This window comes from Chiloscyllium punctatum, chromosome 36 (genome assembly GCF_047496795.1).
Source record: "Chiloscyllium punctatum isolate Juve2018m chromosome 36, sChiPun1.3, whole genome shotgun sequence".
Classification (NCBI taxonomy): domain Eukaryota; kingdom Metazoa; phylum Chordata; class Chondrichthyes; order Orectolobiformes; family Hemiscylliidae; genus Chiloscyllium; species Chiloscyllium punctatum.
The window spans coordinates 49,449,489-49,471,059 of record NC_092774.1 but is presented as its reverse complement, the minus strand read 5'-3'; the positions used below and the strand labels follow the sequence as shown (position 1 = coordinate 49,471,059).

General features: G+C 48.6%; 1 protein-coding gene across 2 annotated transcripts in view; it reads left to right on the top strand.

Annotated features, from left to right (window-relative positions):
* The window catches only part of LOC140460481 (disintegrin and metalloproteinase domain-containing protein 12-like), a 180,747-nt gene that overhangs the window by 151,041 nt on the left and 8,135 nt on the right, over positions 1–21,571 (top strand). For both annotated transcript variants that reach the window (XM_072555027.1, XM_072555026.1), the window contains 2 exons: positions 9,162–9,273; positions 16,500–16,656. In XM_072555027.1, coding sequence (XP_072411128.1) covers positions 9,162–9,273; positions 16,500–16,656 — 269 coding nt within the window. The remainder of the gene's footprint in view (positions 1–9,161; positions 9,274–16,499; positions 16,657–21,571) is intronic.

Here is a 21,571-nt window from a genome sequence, read left to right as displayed (position 1 = left end):
GTCTCCCTGGTTCCAGCTGTAGTGAGGTATTTGTCCAGACAAGTACAGTCTCCCTGGTCCCTGCTGTAGTGAGGTATTTGTCCAGACAAGTACAGTCTCCCTGGTCCCTGCTGTAGTGAGGTATTTGTCCAGACAAGTACAGTCTCCCTGGTCCCTGCTGTAGTGGGGTATTTGTGGAGACAAGTACAGTCTCCCTGGTCCCTGCTGTAGTGGGGTATTTGTCCAGACAAGTACAGTCTCCCTGGTTCCAGCTGTAGTGAGGTATTTGTCCAGACAAGTACAGTCTCCCTGGTCCCTGCTGTAGTGAGGTATTTGTCCAGACAAGTACAGTCTCCCTGGTCCCTGCTGTAGTGAGGTATTTGTCCAGACAAGTACAGTCTCCCTGGTCCCTGCTGTAGTGAGGTATTTGTGGAGACAAGTACAGTCTCTCTGGTCCCTGCTGTAGTGAGGTATTTGTCCAGACAAGTACAGTCTCCCTGGTCCCTGCTGTAGTGAGGTATTTGTCCAGACAAGTACAGTCTCCCTGGTCCCTGCTGTAATGAGGTATTTGTCCAGACAAGTACAGTCTCCCTGGTCCCTGCTGTAGTGAGGTATTTGTCCAGACAAGTACAGTCTCCCTGGTCCCTGCTGTAGTGAGGTATTTGTCCAGACAAGTACAGTGTCCCTGGTCCCTGCTGTAGTAAGGTATTTGTCCAGACAAGTACAGTCCCCCTGGTCCCAGCTGTAGTGAGGTATTTGTCCAGACAAGTACAGTCTCCCTGGTTCCTGCTGTAGTGAGGTATTTGTCCAGACAAGTACAGTCTCTCTGGTCCCTGCTGTAGTGAGGTATTTGTCCAGACAAGTACAGTCTCTCTGGTCCCTGCTGTAGTAAGGTATTTGTCCAGACAAGTACAGTCTCCCTGGTCCCTGCTGTGGTACGGTATTTGTCCAGACAAGTACAGTCCCCCTGGTCCCTGCTGTAGTGAGGTATTTGTCCAGACAAGTACAGTCTCCCTGGTCCCTGCTGTAGTGGGGTATTTGTCCAGACAAGTACAGTCTCCCTGGTTCCAGCTGTAGTGAGGTATTTGTCCAGACAAGTACAGTCTCCCTGGTCCCTGCTGTAGTGAGGTATTTGTCCAGACAAGTACAGTCTCCCTGGTCCCTGCTGTAGTGAGGTATTTGTCCAGACAAGTACAGTCTCCCTGGTCCCTGCTGTAGTGGGGTATTTGTGGAGACAAGTACAGTCTCCCTGGTCCCTGCTGTAGTGGGGTATTTGTCCAGACAAGTACAGTCTCCCTGGTTCCAGCTGTAGTGAGGTATTTGTCCAGACAAGTACAGTCTCCCTGGTCCCTGCTGTAGTGAGGTATTTGTCCAGACAAGTACAGTCTCCCTGGTCCCTGCTGTAGTGAGGTATTTGTCCAGACAAGTACAGTCTCCCTGGTCCCTGCTGTAGTGAGGTATTTGTCCAGACAAGTACAGTCTCCCTGGTCCCTGCTGTAGTGAGGTATTTGTGGAGACAAGTACAGTCTCTCTGGTCCCTGCTGTAGTGAGGTATTTGTCCAGACAAGTACAGTCTCTCTGGTCCCTGCTGTAGTGAGGTATTTGTCCAGACAAGTACAGTCTCCCTGGTCCCTGCTGTAATGAGGTATTTGTCCAGACAAGTACAGTCTCCCTGGTCCCTGCTGTAGTGAGGTATTTGTCCAGACAAGTACAGTCTCCCTGGTCCCTGCTGTAATGAGGTATTTGTCCAGACAAGTACAGTCTCCCTGGTCCCTGCTGTGGTACGGTATTTGTCCAGACAAGTACAGTCTCTCTGGTCCCTGCTGTAGTGAGGTATTTGTCCAGACAAGTAGTCTCCCTGGTCCCTGCTGTGGTACGGTATTTGTCCAGACAAGTACAGTCTCCCTGGTCCCTGCTGTAGTGGGGTATTTGTCCAGACAAGTACAGTCTCCCTGGTCCCTGCTGTAGTGAGGTATTTGCCCAGACAAGTACAGTCTCCCTGGTCCCTGCTGTAGTGGGGTATTTGTCCAGACAAGTACAGTCTCCCTGGTCCCTGCTGTAGTGAGGTATTTGTCCAGACAAGTACAGTCTCCCTGGTCCCTGCTGTAGTGAGGTTTTTTTTCCAGACAAGTACAGTCTCCCTGGTCCCTGCTGTGGTACGGTATTTGTCCAGACAAGTACAGTCTCCCTGGTCCCTGCTGTAGTGAGGTTTTTTTTCCAGACAAGTACAGTCTCCCTGGTCCCTGCTGTAATGAGGTATTTGTCCAGACAAGTACAGTCTCCCTGGTCCCTGCTGTAATGAGGTATTTGTCCAGACAAGTACAGTCTCCCTGGTCCCTGGTGATTCCCAGAGTTTGATTTTCCATCATGTATTCCATTGCCTCACATTTGTCTCGATTGAATTCCCTTTGCCCCTGATCAATCCATGTGTCCCACTCTTTGCAATCGTCTTATCCTTTTCCTGGAGATCCAGTTTTTCTGCTATTCTAAAGTTTGTCACAAAGAACATAACAACAAAACTGAAGAACAGCCGAGAAATTCACCCTTCGGCCCTCCAATCCTGTGCTGATCCTCATCCTCTAACTAAACTGTAAAACAAACTTTCTGCCCTTCTTCTGCAAAGAAGTACTGGTGGCCTGAAAGGCATCTACTTTAATGCAAGGTGTATAGTGTGTAAGGCAGATGGACTTAGGGCTTTGATTGGTGCCTGGGAGTATTGGTGCCTGGGAGGTGGGGTTGCATTGCTGGTCAGGGATGATATCACGGCTGTGCTGAAGGAGGACACTATGGAGGGCTTGAGCAGTGAGGCATTATGGGTTGGAGCTGAGAAATAAGAACGGTGCAGTTACATTGTTAGAGCTGTATTACAGGCCTCCTAACAGTGAACGCGAGGTAGAAGAACAAATAGGTAAATAGATTATGGAAAGATGTAGAGGCAATAGGGGAGTGGTGATGGGAGATTTTAATTTTCCCAACATTGACTGGGATACACTTAGTGTCAGAGATTAGGATAGAGTAGAATTTGTACGAAGCGTCCAGGAGAGTTTTCTACAGCAACATAGAACATTACAGCGCAGTACAGGCCCTTCGGCCCTCAATGTTGTGCCGACCTGTCTTATCAATCTGAAGCCCATCTAACCTACTCCATTCCATGTACGTCCATTTGCCTGTACAATGATGACTTGAATATACTTAAAGTTGGCGAATCTACTACCGTTGCAAGCAAACCATTCCATACCCTTACTACTCTCTGAGTAAAGAAACTCCCTCTGACATCCGTCCTATATCTATCACCCCTCAATTTAAAGCTATGTCCCCTCGTGCTCGCTGTCACTATACTTGGAAAAGGTCTCTCCCTGTTCACTCTATCTAACCCTCTGATTATCTTGTATGTCTCTATTAAGTCACCACTCAACCTCCTTCTCTCTAACGAAAACGGCCTCAAGTCCCTCAGCCTTTCCTCATAAGACCTTCCCTCCAAACCAGGCAACATCCCAGTAAATCTCCTCTGCACCCTTTCCAAAGCTTCCACATCCTTCTTATAATGCAGTGACCAGAACTGTACACAATACTCCAAGTGCGCCTGTACCAGAGTTTTGTACAGCTGCAACATAAGCTCCTGGTTCCGGAACTCGATCCCTCTATTAATAAAAGCTAAAACACTGTATGCCTTCTTAACAACCCTCTCAATCTGGGTGGCAACTTTCAAGGATCTGTGCACATGAACACTGAGATCTCTCTGCTCATCTACACTACCAAGAATGTTACCATTAGCCCAGTACTTTGCATTCCGGTTACTCCGACCAAAGTGAATCACCTCACACTTGTCCCCATTAAACTCCATTTGCCACCTCTCAGCCCAGCTCTGCAGCTTATCTATGTCTCTCTGTAACCTACAACATCCTTCGTCACTATCCACAACTCCACCGACCTTCGTGTCGTCTGCGAATTTACTAACCCACCCTTCTACGCCCTCATCCAGGTCGTTTATAAAAATGACGAACAGCAGTGGACCCAACACCGACCCTTGCGGTACACCACTGGTAACTGGACTCCAGGATGAACATTTCCCAGCAACCACCACCCTCTGTCTTCTTTCAGCAAGTCAATTACTGACCCAAACTGCTATATCTCCCACAATCCCATTCCTCCACATATTGTATAATAGCCTACTATGGGGAACCTTATCGAACACCTTACTGAAATCCATATACACCACATCAACTGGTTTACTCTCATCTACCTGTTTGGTCACCTTCTCAAAGAACTTAATAAGGTTTGTGAGGCACGACCTACTCTTCACAAAACCATGCTGACTATCCCTAATCAAATTATTCTTTTCTAGATGATTATAAATCCTATCTCTTTTCACCATTTCCAACATTTTACCAACAACTGAAGTAAGGCTCACTGGTCTATAATTACCAGGGTTGTCTCTAATCCCCTTCTTGAACAGGGGAACCACATTTGCTATCCTCCAGTCTTCTGGCACTATTCCTGTAGACAATGACGATTTAAAGATCAAAGCCAAAGGTTCGGCAATCACCTCCCTGGCTTCCCAGAGGATCCTCGGATAAATCCCATCTGGCCCAGGGAACTTATCTATTTTCACACTCTGCAGGATTTCTAATCCCTCTTCCTTGTGAACCTCAATCACACCTCATCTGGTATCCTGTATCTCAGTATTCTCCTCGACAACATTGTCGTTTTCTAGAGTGAATACTGTCAAAAAATATTCATTTAGTCCTCTGACTCCACACACAACTTCCCACTACTATCCTTGATTGGCCCAAATCTTACTCTCGTCATTCCTTTATTCCTATAGAAAGCCTTAGGGTTTACCCTGATCCTATCCGCCAACAACTTCCCATGTCTCCTCCTGGCTCTTCTGAGCTCTCTCTTTAGGTCTTTCCTGGCTACCTTGTGACCCTCAAGCGCCCTAACTGAGCCTTCACATCTCATCCTAACATAAGCCTCCTTCTTCCTCTTGACCAGAGATTGCACTTCCTTCGTAAACCATGGCTCCTGCACTCTACAGCTTCCTCCCTGCCTGACAGGTACATACTTATCTAGGACACACAAGAGCTTTTCCTTCAATAAGCTCTACATTTCTAATGTGCCCATCCCCTGCAGTTTCCTTCCCCATCCTGTGCTACCTAAATCTTGCCTAATCGCATCGTAATTGCCTTTCCCCCAGCTGTAACTCTTGCCCAGTGGTATACACCTATCCCTTTCCTAAAGTAAACCTGACAGAATTGTGATCGCTATCACCAAAGTGCTCACCTACTTCCAAGTCTAACACCTGGCTGGGCTCATTACCCAGTACCAAATCTAAAGTGGCTTCGTCCCTTGTTGGTCTGTCTACATACAGTGTCAGGAAGCCCTCCTGCATACACTGGACAACAACTGACCCATCGATAGTACTCGTACTATAGTGTTCCCAGTCAATATTTGGAAAGTTGGAGTCCCTCATGACAACTACCCTGTCTCTCTCGCTCCTATCCAGAATCATCTTTGCTATCCTTTCCTCTACACCTCTGGAACTATTCGGAGGCCTATAGAAAATTCCCAACAGGGTGACCTCTCCTTTCCTGTTTCTAACCCCAGCCCATACTACCTCAGTTGACGAGTCCCCAAACATCCTTTCTGCAACTGTAATACTGTCCTTGACCAACAATGCCACACCTCCCCCTCTTTTACCATCTTCTCTGTTCTTACTGAAACATCTAAATCCTGGAACCTTCAACACCCATTCCTGTCCCTGCTCTATCCATGTCTCCAAAATGGCCACAACATCAAAGTCCCAGGTACCAACCCATGCTGCAAGTTCACCCACCTTATTCTGGATGCTCCTGGCATTGAAGTAGACACACTTCAAACCAACTTCTTGCTTGCCGGTGCCATCTTGCATTCCTGAAACTTGATTTTGGAACTCCCTACTCTCAAACTTTTCTATACTTGAACTACAATTTTGGTTCCCATCCCCCTGCGGGATTAGTTTAAACCCACCCAATAGCCTTAGTGAATCTCCCCCCCCCCCCCCCCCCCCCCCACCCCAGGATATTGGTACCCCTCTGGTTCAGATGAAGACCATCCTGCTTGTAGAGGTCCCACCTACTCCAGAAAGAGCCCCAATTATCCAAGAATCCAAAACCCTCCCTCCTGCCCCATCCCTGTAGCCACATGTTCAACTCCTCTCTCTCCCTATTCCTTGCCTCACTAGCACGTGGCACAGGCAACAAACCAGAGACAACAACTCTGTTCATCCTAGCTCTAAGCTTCCATCCTATCTCCCTGAATTTCTGCCTTAAATCCCCATCTCTCTTCCTACCTATGTCGTTGGTGCCTATGTGGACCATGACTTGGGGATGCCCCCCTCCCCCTTAAGGATCTCAAAAACACAATCAGAGACAGCACAAACCCTGGCCCCTGGGAGGCCACTGTGAGTCTCTCATCCCCACAGAACCTCCTATCTGTCCCCATAACTATGGAGTCCCCAATGACTACTGCTCTGCTCCTCTTCCCCCTTCCCTTCTGAGCAACAGGGACAGACTCTGTGCCAGAGCCCTGTGCCCCACTACTTTCCCCTGGTAAGTCCCCTCCCCCCCCACCCCCCCCCCCCCCCCCCCCCAACAGTATCCAAAACAGTATACTTATTGTTGAGGGGAATGGCCACAGGGGATCCCTGCACTGCCTGCTGGGGGTTCCCTTTCTGTCCCCTGACTGTAACCCATCTGCCTTTTTCTTGTACCTGAAGAGTGACTACCTCCCTGTAACTCCTCTCAATAACCCCCTCCACCTCCCGAATGATCCGAAGTTCATCCAGCTCCAGCTCCAGTTCCTTAACGTGGTTTTGAGGAGCTGGAGTTGGGTGCACTTCCCACAGATGTAGTCAGCAGGGACACTAGTGGTGACCCTTAGCTCCCACATTCTGCAGGAGGAACATTCAACTACCCTAACCGCCATTCCCATGATTCTAAATTCCCAAAGAGACTGTTGAAAATATAAGGAATAAAAAATAAACTCGTTACCTTACCAATCTGGCACACAGGTCCTTTTTTTGGTTAGAGGAGGAGGATGGGTGGGAGACACTACCCGAGTAGTGTTTTGGGTAACACCACCACACAAATAGAAGTCCTTCGCTCCTCCCTCGCATCTCTCGGCAAAATGGCGGCCCGACTTGCGAGGTCAGTCCCTTTTAATGCAGGAAAACTCACCCTTCCTGGCAGCCCTCGCTTCACCATTCCTTCTCTCCTTACCGCTCTGGCAAAATGAATGTCAATAGTCCGACGAGGGAAGGGGCCATATTGGACCTGGAACTGGGGAATGAGCCAGGACAAGTGGTAGAAGTTGTGGGGGATTTCTTTGGGAAGAGTGACCACAATTCTCTAAGTTTTAGATTACTCGTAGATAAAGAAGAGAGTGGTCCAAAGGGAACAGTATTAATCTGGGCCAAGGCCAAATATATCAAAATTAGGCAGGAGCTGGGAAATGTGGATTGGACGCAGCAATTTGAAGGGAAGTCCACATTTGAGATGTGGGAGGCTTTCAAAGATAGTGCAGGATAGGCATGTCCCATTGAAGACAAAGGATAGGAAGGGCAAGATTCGTGAACCGTGGATGACGGGAGAAATTGTACAACCAGCCAAGAGGAAAACAATGACTGCAGATGCTGGAAACCAAATACTGGATTAGTGGTGCTGGAAGAGCACAGCAGTTCAGGCAGCATCCAACGAGCAGCGAAATCGACGTTTCGGGAAAAAGCCCTTCATCAGGAATAAAGGCAGTGAGCCTGAAGCGTGGAGAGATAAGCTAGAGGAGGGTGGGGGTGGGGAGAGAGTAGCTTAGAGTACAATGGGTAAGTGGGGGAGGGGATGAAGGTGATAGGTCAGGGAGGAGAGGGTGGAGTGGATAGGTGGAAAAGAAGATAGGCAGGTAGGACAAGTCAAGGAGACAGTAACTGAGCTGGAAGTTTGGAACTAGGGTGAGGTGGGGGAAGGGGTCCAGGTGTCTGGTGGTGAGGGAGCGGCAGTGAAGGAGGCCCAGGACCTCCATGTCCTCGGCAGAGTGGGAGGGGGAGTTGAAATGTTGGGCCACGGGGCGGTTTGGTTGATTGGTGCGGGTGTCTCGGAGATGTTCCCTAAAGTGCTCTGCTAGGAGGCGTCCAGTTTAAGGGGGATACAGGAAGCAAGTACTTCACACAGAGGGTTGTGGGTGTCTGGAACGCGTTGCCAGCAGAGCTGGGAGAGGCAGGCACGGGAGATTCATTTAAGATGCGTCTGGACAGATACATGAGTAAGTGGGGAGCAGAGGGATACAGATGGTTAGGAATTGGGCGACAGGTTTAGACAGTGGATTTGGATCAGCACAGGCTTGGAGGGCCGAAGGGCCTGTTCCTGAGCTGTACATTTTCTTTGTTCTTTGTTCTATTCAGTCCATATCCCTCTATTCCCTTCCTATTGATGGAACCATCCGGATGCCTGTTAACGTGCCTGCTCCTCCCATCTCCTCCGACAGTGGGTCCCAGGTTCCTCCCACACTCTGCCTGAGAAATTTCCCTCACACATCTCCATTGAACATGCCCCCTCCCCCCTCCTGTGTCATGGAAACTTCAACCCTGAGAGAAAGCCTGTGAAGGGCCACCCTATCTCTGCTTCTTGTCATTGTATAGGCCTCTATCAAGTTTCCTCTTTTCACCTTTCCTCAGAGCCAATGCCCCTCAAGACCAGGCAACATCCTGGTGAACCTTCTCTGCACTCCCTCTAAAGTTTCCTTGTTGTTCTGGTAGAGTTGCGATCAAAATTGCACACAATACTTCAAATGCAGGCTACCAAGGGTTCTATGTAGCTGTACCATGGAGTCTAGATCAGAGTGGTGCTGGAAAAACACAGCAGGTCAGGCAGCATCTGAGGAGCAGGAGAATCACCGTTTCGGTCAAAAGCCTGATGAAGGGCTTTTGCCTGAAACGGTGATTCTCCTGCTCCTCAGATGCTGCCTGACCTGCTGTGTTTTTCCAGCACCACTCTGATCTAGACTCTGGTTTCCAGCATCTGCAGTCCTCACTTTTGCCTGCAATGTGGAGCTGACAACTCTTGCGCTCTGTGCCCCAATCATGGTTTGCAATGCCATAAATCTACCTAATACTCATGAAGGAGTGTTCACTGTTGTGGGTTTTGTTTCAGGTTTGTAACTATTATGATCACTGTCACTGTGAAATGGGCTGGGCTCCTCCATTCTGTGATGTTGAAGGGGCTGCTGGCAGTTTTGAGAGTGGACCATTGGTTGAGATCCCAGGTAAACATTTCAGTTCCTGTGCTCTTTCCCATCTACACGTTCTCCCTGCTGTGTCTATCTCTGCTGTTTCTCTATGTCTGCTCCACTTGTACCATGAAGTATATTTACGAGGTTTCTGAAACACAAGTTAAACAAGCCACTTCAGCAGGATAAATGAAGCAGAAAAGAACTTTAAAAAGAAATTGGGAGAGTTCGAGCTCGAACAAGGAAATGGCAGTGGATTTAAACAGATATTCTGCATCTGCCTTTCTGGTGGAAAATACTTTCAACATCGCATCAATGCAAAAAATCAAAGGGGAGGAATTAAATAACCTCACCATCACTGAAGAAGTTAGATTAGACACACTAAAGGGTGGTACGGTGGCACAGTGGTTAGCACTGCTGCCTCACAGCGTCAGGGACCCCGGTTCAATCCCAGCCTCGGGCGACTGTCTGTGTGGAGTTTGCACATTCTCCCCGAGTTTGGGTGCAGGTCAGGTGAATTGACCATGCTAAATTGCCCATTGTATCAATGTGTATGTTAGCTTCATTAATCAGGGAAAATGTAGAGTAATAGGGTAGGGGAATGGATCTGGGTGGGCAACTCTTCGAAGGGTCACTGTGGACTTGCGAAGCCAAATGGCCTGTTTCCACACTGTAAGGATTCTAAGAGGATGAAAGAGGGCTAAAGGCAGAGAAGTCCCTGGTCCTGATGACTTGCATCCTAGTATCCTAAAAGAAGGAGCTACAGAAATAGTGGATATGTTGGTTGTAATTTTCCAAAAACCCTTGGATTCTGGAGAAGTATTAATGCGCCAATGCGACAGCTCAATTCAGAAAGGGAGGGAGAGAGGGAAAAAGCAGAGAACTACAGGCCAATTAGCCGAGCATCTGAAGGTCTAGGTATCTGAAGCCCTCCCTCCTGCACCAGCCTCGCAGCCACGTGTTAAGCTGAATTCGCTGACTGTTCCTCACCTCACTATCTCGTGGCACCGATAACAAACCTGAGATCACTACTCCACTCGTCCTGCTCTTCAGCTTCCAACCTAACTCTCTGTAGTCACTTTTCAGATCTTCAATCCCTTTCCTGGTTATATCATTGGTGCCAATATGTACCACAGTTTCTGGCTGCTCCCCCTCCCCCTTCAGGATCCTGTAAACCCGATCGGTGACATCCGGGACCCTGGCACCAGGGAGGCACCATACCTATCGGGAGACCCATTCCTGACCACTAAATCTCCTGTCAATCTGTCTCACTATTGAGTCCCCTACCACTAGCACTTTTCTATTCTCCCCCCTTCCCTTCTGAGCCTCAGTCCCAGAGACCTGACAACTATGGCTTTCCCCTGGTAGGCCATCCCCACCAGCAGTATCCAAAACGGTTATACTTATTGCTGAGGGGAACGGCCACAGGGGATCCCTGCTCTGATCGTCAGGTCCCTTTCCTCCCTCTGACAGTAACCCAGCTGTCCTTATCCAGTGTCTGGGGAGTGACCACCTCCTTGTACATCCTCTCAATTTCCCCCTCAGCCTCCCAGATGGTCCATAGTACATCTAACTCCAGCTCCATTTCCCTAACTCGGTTTTCGAGGAGCTGGAGTTGGGTGCACTTCCCACAGATGTAGTCGGCAGAGACGTGTGAAGTGTTTCTCACCTGCCACATTCTGCAGGAGGAACATGCCCTAACATCTGTCTCACCCACGTGAGACCTTCCCAGAAGTCCTTTACTGCTCCCTCGTATCTCTCGGTAAATGGAGGCCCCGACACCTGAAGGAAGTGTTCCCAATACCATTTGTCGGCTCAGCTGATCAAGTTCCTGTTGTAGACTCAGATAACCTTCTGAATTGAATTAAATTTCTTGTCACATGTACCGAGGGACAGTGAAAAGCTTTGTCTTCACTGTCCTTTCTCCCCCAATTTTAGCAGCCTTTCTTAAATCCATTAACCACCCTCCAGATTTCCAGCACCTCATCTCTGCTCGGGGCCCCCCCCACAATTTCTTCTCTCACTTCCCAAAATATCATGTGATACACCTGATCACGGCTCAAGGATTTATCCACTTTTATGTGTTTTCAGACTTCCAGCATCTCCGCTTCAGTTATGTGGACTCTTTTCAAGATTTCACGATTTATTTCCTGGAGTTGCCCACCTTCCCTGTCTTCCTCTACAGTACATAATGATAAGAAATATTTGTTTAGGATCTCACCAATCTCCTGTGGCTCCAAACACAGGTGGCCTTGTTGATCTTCAAAGTTCCATAGTTACTCTTTAACCAATAATCTCTTTGGATTCTCCTTCAATGAGTCAGTGTGGGCGGAAGTCCGAAACAGGAAAGGAACAGTCACTATATTGGGAGTTTTCTATCGACAAAAGAGTGGTGCTGGAAAAGCACAGTCAGTCAGGCAGCATCCGAGGAGCAGGAGAATCAATGTTTTGGGCATAAGCCCTTCATCAGGAGGAGGATGCTGCCTGACTGACTGTGCTTTTCCAGCACCACACTCTTGACTCTGATCTCCAGCCTCTGCAGTCCTCACCTTCTCCTCAGTTTCTGCACACCCCAATGACAACAGAGACACAGAGGAGCAGATTGGGAGGCAGAGTTTGGAAAGCTGCAGATGTAACAGTTATCGTCAGGGGAGACTTTGACTTCCCTCATATTGATTGTAGCCTCCTTAGTTCAAATAGTTTGGATGCAGCAGTTTTTGTCAGGTGTATCCAGGAAGGGTTCCTAACTCGGTGTGTAAATTGGCTGACGAGAGGGGAGGCCATGTTGGATTTGGTGCTTAGCAACGAACCAGGCCAGGGGTCAGAGTACTTCGGTGACAGTGATCACAACTCCATGATCTTTACAATACTCATGGAGAAGGTTAGGAGCAGACAGTCTGGGAAGGTATTTAATTGGGGGGGGGGGGATAGGAGCAGACAGTATGGGAAGGTATTTAATTGGGGGAGGGGGATAGGAGCAGACAGTATGGGAAGGTATTTAATTGGGGGAGGGGGATAGGAGCAGACAGTATGGGAAGGTATTTAATTGGGGGAGGGGGATAGGAGCAGACAGGATGGGAAGGTATTTAATTGGGGGAGGGGGATAGGAGCAGACAGTATGGGAAGGTATTTAATTGGGGGGGGGGACAGGAGCAGACAGGATGGGAAGGTATTTAATTGGGGGGGGATAGGAGCAGACAGGATGGGAAGGTATTTAATTGGGGGGGGGATAGGAGCAGACAGGATGGGAAGGTATTTAATTGGGGGGGGGGGATAGGAGCAGACAGGATGGGAAGGTATTTAATTGGGGGGGGATAGGAGCAGACAGTCTGGGAAGGTATTTAATTGGGGGGGGGATAGGAGCAGACAGGATGGGAAGGTATTTAATTGGGGGGGGGATAGGAGCAGACAGGATGGGAAGGTATTTAATTGGGGGGGGTAGTTACAATGCTATTAGGCAGGAACTGGGCCACCGGAACAGGGAACAGACGTTCCCAGGGAAATTCACAACAGAATGTGGAAGATGTTTAGGGAGCACTTGCTGATAGAGCTGGATAGGTTTGGAATAATGCATACAATTCTGGTCTCCTTCCTATTGGAAAGATGTTGTGAAACTTGAAAGGGTTCAGAAAAGATTTACAAGGATGTTGCCAGGGTTGGAAGATCTGAGCTACAGGGAGAGGCTGAACAGGCTGGGGCTGTTTTCCCTGGAGCATCGGAGGCTGAGGGGTGACCTTATAGAGGTTTACAAAATTATGAGGGGCATGGATAGGATAAACAGACAAAGTCTTTTCCCTGGGATCGGGGAGTCCAGAACTAGAGGGTATAGGTTTAGGGTGAGAGGGGATTGAGTTTAAGAGCCGCGAGGTTATGCTGCAGCTCTATAGAGCCCTGGTTCGACCACACGCGGAATATTGTGTCCCGTTCTGGTTACCTCATTGTAGGAAGGATCTGGAAGGTTTAGAGAGAGTGTAGAGGAGATTTCCCAGGATGCTGCCTGGACTGGAGGGTGTGTCTTATGAAGAAAGGTTGAGGGAGCTTGGGGTTTCTCATTGGAGTGAAGAAGGAGGAAGGTGACTTGACAGAGGTGTACAGGATGGTGAGAGGCATAGATAGAGTGGATAGGCAGAGACCTTTTCCTAGGGGGTCATGTCCATCATGAGGGACGTTATTTTAATGTGATTGGAGGAGGGTTTGGGGGAAATGTCAGAGGCAGGTTCTTTACACAGAGAGTGATGGGTGTGTGAAATGTACTGTCAGTGGTAGGAGTAGAGTCAGAGACATTAGGGACATTTAAACGACTCTTGGATAGTACAATGAAGGGAATATAGGCTAGCCTAATCTTAGAGTGTGATAACATCGAGGGCCGAAGGGCCTGTACTGTGCTGTACTCTTCTACGATCTATGAATCTGTGAGGGCTCTCTCAGATTCCCTTTTTTGCCTCTGATTTCCCATATACCCCTATATTCCTCAAGGAATTCACTTCATCCCAGATGGCTACACCTGACCTATACCTCCTTCTTTTTCTGAACCAGAGCTTCAATATCTCGGTTTCCCTGTATCCTGTGTTTCCCTCCTTCAGTCAGCCTTACCCTTCACACGAGCTGGTAGATCAAAGGTAGTTGGACTTTTAGAAGGTGTTCACAAAAAGGTAAGGCATAAAAAAGGAGGCCACGCTGTTCCGGGTATCCGATTATACCCTCCATCATCTGACACACACGGGGCAGGGAATATTTCATTCTGTTCATCAAATTCCGGATCATGGAATCCCAGATAACATAGTTTATCCAAGCATCGGGACCTTGTGACCTAGCCGGATAATCCGATATTCGGATAATTGAATGTGGGATAATCGGGGTTTCTCTATATATTGGCATGGATACAGAATTGGTTCATGGGCAGGAAACAGGGTATTATCCCAAAGGTACTCGAACCTTTTCCACGTTATGTGATGGATGGATTCAGGATTTCAAACTGAATCTTACAGACAGGGAGTTAATTTAGATTTTAATTTATCAAGTCTCCCCCCAAGTCTCCAGCCTATCAACTTCCTGTTGTATTCTTTGGCAATCTTCCTCACTATCTGGAGATCTCCCATTGTTTATGTCATCCACAAACTTACTCATCAGACCACTGACATTCTCCTCCAGATCATTTATATATATATTACAGACAACAGGGGTCCTAGCACTGATCCCTGTGGAATACCACTGGTGACAGATCTCCAGGCAGAAAACACCCTTCCACTGTGATTCTCGGTCTTCTCTGACCAGGCCAGTTCTGTATCTACCTGACCATCTCACTGTGGATCCCATGGGACTTCACCTTTTGTATCAACCTGCCACCAGGGACCTTGTCAAAGGCTTTGTTAAAATCCATTTACACAAATCTGTTATCCTGCCCACAATCATGTTTATCACATCCTCAAAAACTTAGGCACATTTGTCAGACATGACCTTCCCAGCACAAAGCCACAGTGTTTATCATAATAAGTACATATTTTTGAAATGCGACTATGCTTGCCAATATTTTCTTTCCTGTTTTATTTCTCACATCCCGACCAGCTCGATCAGTAATGCTGCTGCCGAGCCACTCTTGGTGGTGGGACATTGAAATCCCCCACCCAGGGTACATTCTGTGCCCTTGTCACCCTCAGTGCTTCCTCTGAGTGTTGTTCAACATGGAGGAGTAATGATTCATCAGCCGAGGGAGGGTGGTAGGTGGTAATCAGCAGGAGGTTTCCTTGCTCATGTCTAACCTGAAGCCATGAGACTTCATGGGGTCCGGAGTCAAAGTTGAGGACTCCCAGGGCAACTCCCTCCCGACTGTATCCCACTGTGCTGCCCCCCCTCTGCTGGGTCATTCCTGCAGGTGGGACAGGACCTATCCAGGGATGGGGATGGTGGGGTCTGGGACACTGTCTATGAGGTATGATCCCGTGGGTATGACTGTGTCAGGCTGTTACTGGACTAATCAATGAGACCGCTCTCCCAGTTTTGGCACTGGCCCCAGATGTTCATGAAGGGGACTTTGCAGGATCGGCAGGGCTAGAACATAGAACAATACAGCACAGAACAGGCCCTTTGGCCCACGATGTTGTGCCGAACATTTGTCCGAGTTTAAGCACCCATCCATGTACCTATCAAATTGCCACTTAAAGGTCGCCAATGAATCTGACTCTACCACTCCCACAGGCAGCACATTCCATGCCCCCACCACTCTCTGGCTAAAGAACCCACCCCTGACATCTCCCCTATACCTTCCACCCTTCGCCTTAATTTTATGTCCCCTTGTAACACTCTGTTGTACCCGGGGAAAAAGTTTCTGACTGTCTACTCTATCTATTCCCCTGATCATCTTATAAACCTCTATCAAGTCACCCCTCATCCTTCGCTGTTCCAATGAGAAAAGACCGAGAACTCTCAACCTATCCTCATACGACCTATTCTCCATTCCAGGCAACATCCTGGTAAATCTCCTCTGCACCCTCTCCAAAGCTTCCACATCTTTCCTAAAGTGAGGCGACCAGAACTGCACACAGTACTCCAACTGTGGTCTAACCAAAGTCCTGTACAGCTGCAACATCACCTCAGGACTCTTGAATTCAATCCCTCTGCTAATGAACGATAATACACCATAGGCCTTCTTACAAACTCTATCCACCTGAGTGGCAACCTTCAAAGATCTATGTACATAGATCCCAAGATCCCTCTGTTCCTCCACCTGACCAAGAACCCTACCATTAACCCTGTATTCCGCATTCTTATTTGTCCTTCCAAAATGGACAACCTCACACTTGACAGGGTTTATTCTCTTGTAGTTTCTATCCCTAAGAATGATTTGACCTGGTTCATTCGTTTCCTCATGATCTGTAAGCATTTGGTATACCAAATGACTTGCTTCACATTTTCAGAGGGAATTTCAGAATCAACCAGGTTGCTGGAGTCTGGGGTCACCAGGTGAGGACAGTAGGTGTCCATTGCTTACAACAACTGATCCTTGGTCTCGCTTTTACTTTGATGCAACTTTCAAACATTTTCTGATGTGATTTGAAATGGTGTCCCCACCCCCCTTGGCCTGAGACTTGGACTAATATTTGGTACAATAACACTATGAGTGACCACTGTCCTTTCAGACCCCAGCAGGAGCACTGTGTGAAAGCAGTTCCCGAATTTCAGGATGAAGTTTCTCTTCTGAGCTGATGGGTGGGCTGTACGGTTGGGTGGATGTGGTCTGATTGATATCTCCTCCCTTTCCCCAGGGAGAGCTGATTCCAATTCCATAGGCACTACAATCTTGGTACCAGTTTTGACAATGTCAGTCATTACCTACATTGCCACGAAGTTTCTCAGAAAGAAGATTACATGTACCAGACCGAGTACAAATGCTGCAGCCGCTGAGCTGACTTGTCATGCAAGGTAAGCACTGCTGGAGTTACACAGAGCAGCAGAGCTTCAGCTAACAACTGGGTAAGGACAGAGGAAACAGATCAGGATTGGGAATGGATCAGGACCAGGAATGGATCAGGTCTGGGAGATGGACCAGGACCGGGAATGGGTCAGGGTGGGGAATGGATCAGGACTGGGAATGGATCAGGACTGGGAATGGATCAGGACTGGGAAATGGATCAGGACTGGGAAATGGATCAGGCTTGGGAAAGTCATCAGGACTGGGAAAGGCATCTGAACCAGAAAATGGATCAGGACCAGAAACAGGGTCAAGACTGAAGTTGGTGAATGGATGAGGAGCGAGACAGGGGGAGAGATCTGGAATGAGACTGAAGCCTGTGTCTGGAGATGTGTTGTGACTATTTGACGTGGGAAGACCTGAATTCAGGGCAATCCTTTCTGTAGTAAGTAGTTGTGTGATCAGGAGCCTCACTTCAGACTGATTGAGCTGGGGGTGAGAGTGACAAGCTGCATAAACCAGGACACATCAGGGACGGGTCTTTGGATTTCTTCAGTAATTGGGAGAAAGAAAGGGTGTGAATACTAATGAGCCAAGTGTGGGAATTGAGATGATCGAAGCACAGAGGTCTCATTGAAATTATCCAGCAGGTCTGAAGAAAATGGAGCTGACAGTGTGGATAACCAAACTGACGATAGCACTGTACTACTGGAAACTGAGGGAGAGAACCAATGGTAGGAGATAATATGGTCAGGAGGATAGAATGCTCTGCAGCCAAAAGGAAGAGGCTGATGCCAAGGATTAAGACATTGGGTTTTCAGGAACCTGCACTGGGAGAGGAAAGCTACAGAAGTGGTCCACCTAGAATTCAACAAAATTGGGAAATCTCAGAAAAGGGTTATGTTTGAGAAGGAGGAGCAGCTAAGTTAAAATTAAATGTAGAACCTGTAGGATGAAAATATCTGGATGATTACCTCAGTCACAAGCAAATAGCTTCCTTCGGCCCAGACTGTTCCACACTGACCATAATATCCATCCACACTAACCCCATTTCCCTGCACTTGGCCCATATCCACTGTCCCTTCATAAAGGGACAACGCTCTGAAAGCTTGTGATTTCAAATAAACCTGGTGTCCTGTGACTTCTGACTTTGTCCAGTCTGGTCCAACACCAGCACCTCCATATTTTTGATAACATTAACTGAGATCACCTTGGTATGAAAGGATTAGAAGTTTGAAAGTGCATCCAGGAGAGCTTTCTGTGACAGAATAAGGCGATACTAGACCCAGTCCCAGGGAATGACGCCAGTGGGTGAGTGATTGAAGTGTCAGTGGGTGAGCATTTTGGGGATAGTGACCATAACTCGTAGTTTCAAAGTCATTATGGCAAGAGATAAGGATATTGCAGAAGTTAAGTGTCTAAATTGGGGGGAAGGCTGATTTTAATATCTTTAGACAGGATTTGACAATGCAATGGGAGCAGTTCTTTGCAGGAAAGTGTCCATTTGGAAAGTGGGAGTCTTTTAAAAAGGAATGTAGTGGAACTTCAGGGCCAATGAGTTTCTCTGAGAGTGATGGGAAAAGGGCAACAAATCCAGGAAAACCAGGGGTGTAGGAGTTGGGAGGTCATGTTGCAGCTGTACAGACCACTGTTGGAATATTGTGTGCAATTCTGGTCTCCTTCCTATCGGAAGGATGTTGTAAAAACTTTACAAGGATGTTGCCAGGGTTGGAGGATTTGAGCTATAGGGAGGGGTTGAATAGGCCGGGGCTGTTTTCCCTGGAGACTGAGGGGTAGTGTTATAGAGGTTTATAAAACTATGGGGGGCATGGATTGGATAAATAGACAAGGTCTTTGCCCTGGGGTCGGGGAGTCCAGAACTAGAGGGGCATAGGTTTAGGGTGAGAGGGGAAAGATATAAAAGAGACCTAAGGGGCAACTTTTTCACACAGAGGGTGGTACGTGTATGGAATGAGCTGCCAGAGGGTGTGGTGGAGGCTGGTACAATTGGAACATTTAATAGGCATTTGGATGGGTATATGAATAGGAAGGGTTTGGAGGGATATGGACCGGGTGCTGGCAGGTGGGACTAGATTGGGTTGGGATATCTGGTCGGCATGGACGGGTTGGACTGAAGGGTCTGTTTCCACGTTGTACACCTCTATGACTCTGTAAGGGTTATCGAGATTTTGATAATGAACAAGAAGAAAGTAAATGGAGTCATTAAGTCACATATGGCATGGAACAGACCATTCGGTCTGACCAGTCCATACTGAATATAATGTCAAACTAAACTAATCCCACATGTGACTCATATTCCTTAAAATCTTTCCTCGTCATGTCCTTGTCAAATGTCTTTTAAATATACCCACATCCACCACTCCTCTGGGACTTCATTCTGCACACAAATCTTTCTCCTCATATGCCCTTCATCTTGAAGTCCCTTCCCTTGGGAAAAACACATCTGCCATTCACCATATCCATGTCCCTCATGATCTTATAAACCTCTATAAGGTCACCCCTCAGCCTCTGATGCTCCAGGGAAAACAGCCCCAGCCTATCCAGCCTCTCCCTATGGCTCCAACCCTCCAGTCTTGGCAACATCCTGGTAAATCTTTTCAGAACCCTCTGTGTCTGCTGCCCTTGTCCTTCTATATTGAAGTGGTCGTGGGTTTGGAAGGTGCTGCCTGAGGATCTTTGTTGTGTTTCTGCAGTGCAAGTTGTAGACAGTACACACTGCTGCTACTGAGCGTCAGTGGGGAAGGGAGGGGATGTTTGGGGATGTACTGCCAATCATTGGGCTGGTTTGTTGTGGATGGGTCGAGCTTCTTGAGTGTTATTGGAGCTGCACCTATCCAGGCAAGTGGGGAGTATTCCATCACACTCCTGACTTGTGCCTGGTAGATGGTAGACAGACTCTGGGGAGTCAGGAAGTGAGTTACTCCCTACAGGATTCCTAGCCTCTGATCTGCTATTGCAGTCAGTGTTAATAAGGTGAGTTCAGTTGAGTCTCTGGTCAGTGGTAACCCCCAGGACGTTAATTGTTTGGGTTTCAGTGATATTAACTCCATGTCAAGTGTGGTGGTCAGATGATCTTGTATTAGTGATGGTCATTGGCTGGCAACTATATAGAAAAAATCTGAGTGAACAGAACCTCACGGGTTCCAAGGAGAGTTAGCCAACGAGAGGGTGGGAGAGGGTTATTCGATTAGAGGCCTGTGACCAGGGGAGGCTGGTACATCCTTCCTGAGATATGGAGCCCAAAGCTGCACACAATTCTCCAAATGTGGTCTGACCAGAGCCTTATACAGCCTCAGACATACACCCCTGTTTTTATATTCAAGTCCTCTCAAAATAAATGCCATCACTGTATTTGCCATCCAAACTACTGACTCAACCTGCAAGTTTACCTTGAGAGAATCCTGGACTAGAACTCCCAACTCCCAACTTTACACTTCAGAGTTCTGAATTTTTTCCCCAATTAGAAAATAGTCCTTGCCTCTAATCTTCCTACCACTTTCCCACATTAAACTCCATCTGACAATCATATTTGTACCTCCCTCCCCCCACCCTCTCAGGTGGCACGGTCCATATTTGTTCCTCCCTCCCCCCACCCTCTCAGGTGGCACGGTCCATATTTGTACCTCCCTCCCCCCACCCTCTCAGGTGGCACGGTCCATATTTGTACCTCCCTCCCCCCCACCCTCTCAGGTGGCACGGTCCATATTTGTACCTCCCTCCCCCCACCCTCTCAGGCAGGACCACGGTCCATATTTGTTCCTCCCTCCCCCCACCCTCTCAGGTGGCACGGTCCATATTCGTACCTCCCTCCCCCCACCCTCTCAGGTGGCACGGTCCATATTCGTACCTCCCTCCCCCCACCCTCTCAGGCAGGACCACGTTCCATATTTGTACCTCCCTCCCCCCACCCTCTCAGGTGGCACGGTCCATATTTGTACCTCCCTCCCCACACCCTCTCAGGTGGCACGGTCCATATTTGTACCTCCCTCCCCACACCCTCTCAGGTGGCACGGTCCATATTTGTACCTCCCTCCCCCACCCACCCAGGTGGCACGGTCCATATTTGTACCTCCCTCCCCCCCACCCTCTCAGGTGGCACGGTCCATATTTGTACCTCCCTCCCCCCACCCTCTCAGGCAGGACCACGTTCCATATTTGTTCCTCCCTCCCCCCACCCTCTCAGGTGGCACGGTCCATATTTGTACCTCCCTCCCCCCACCCTCTCAGGTGGCACGGTCCATATTTGTACCTCCCTCCCCCCACCCTCTCAGGCAGGACCATGGTCCATATTTGTACCTCCCTCCCCCCACCCTCTCAGGTGGCATGGTCCATATTTGTACCTCCCTCCCCCCACCCTCTCAGGTGGCACGGTCCATATTTGTTCCTCCCTCCCCCCACCCTCTCAGGTGGCATGGTCCATATTTGTACCTCCCTCCCCCCACCCTCTCAGGTGGCATGGTCCATATTTGTTCCTCCCTCCCCCCACCCTCTCAGGTGGCACGGTCCATATTTGTTCCTCCCTCCCCCCACCCTCTCAGGTGGCACGGTCCATATTTGTTCCTCCCTCCCCACACCCTCTCAGGTGGCACGGTCCATATTTGTACCTCCCTCCCCCCACCCTCTCAGGTGGCACGGTCCATATTTGTTCCTCCCTCCCCACACCCTCTCAGGTGGCACGGTCCATATTTGTACCTCCCTCCCCCCACCCTCTCAGGCGGCACGGTCCATATTTGTTCCTCCCTCCCCACACCCTCTCAGGTGGCACGGTCCATATTTGTACCTCCCTCCCCCCACCCTCTCAGGTGGCACGGTCCATATTTGTACCTCCCTCCCCCCACCCTCTCAGGTGGCACGGTCCATATTTGTACCTCCCTCCCCCCACCCTCTCAGGTGGCACGGTCCATA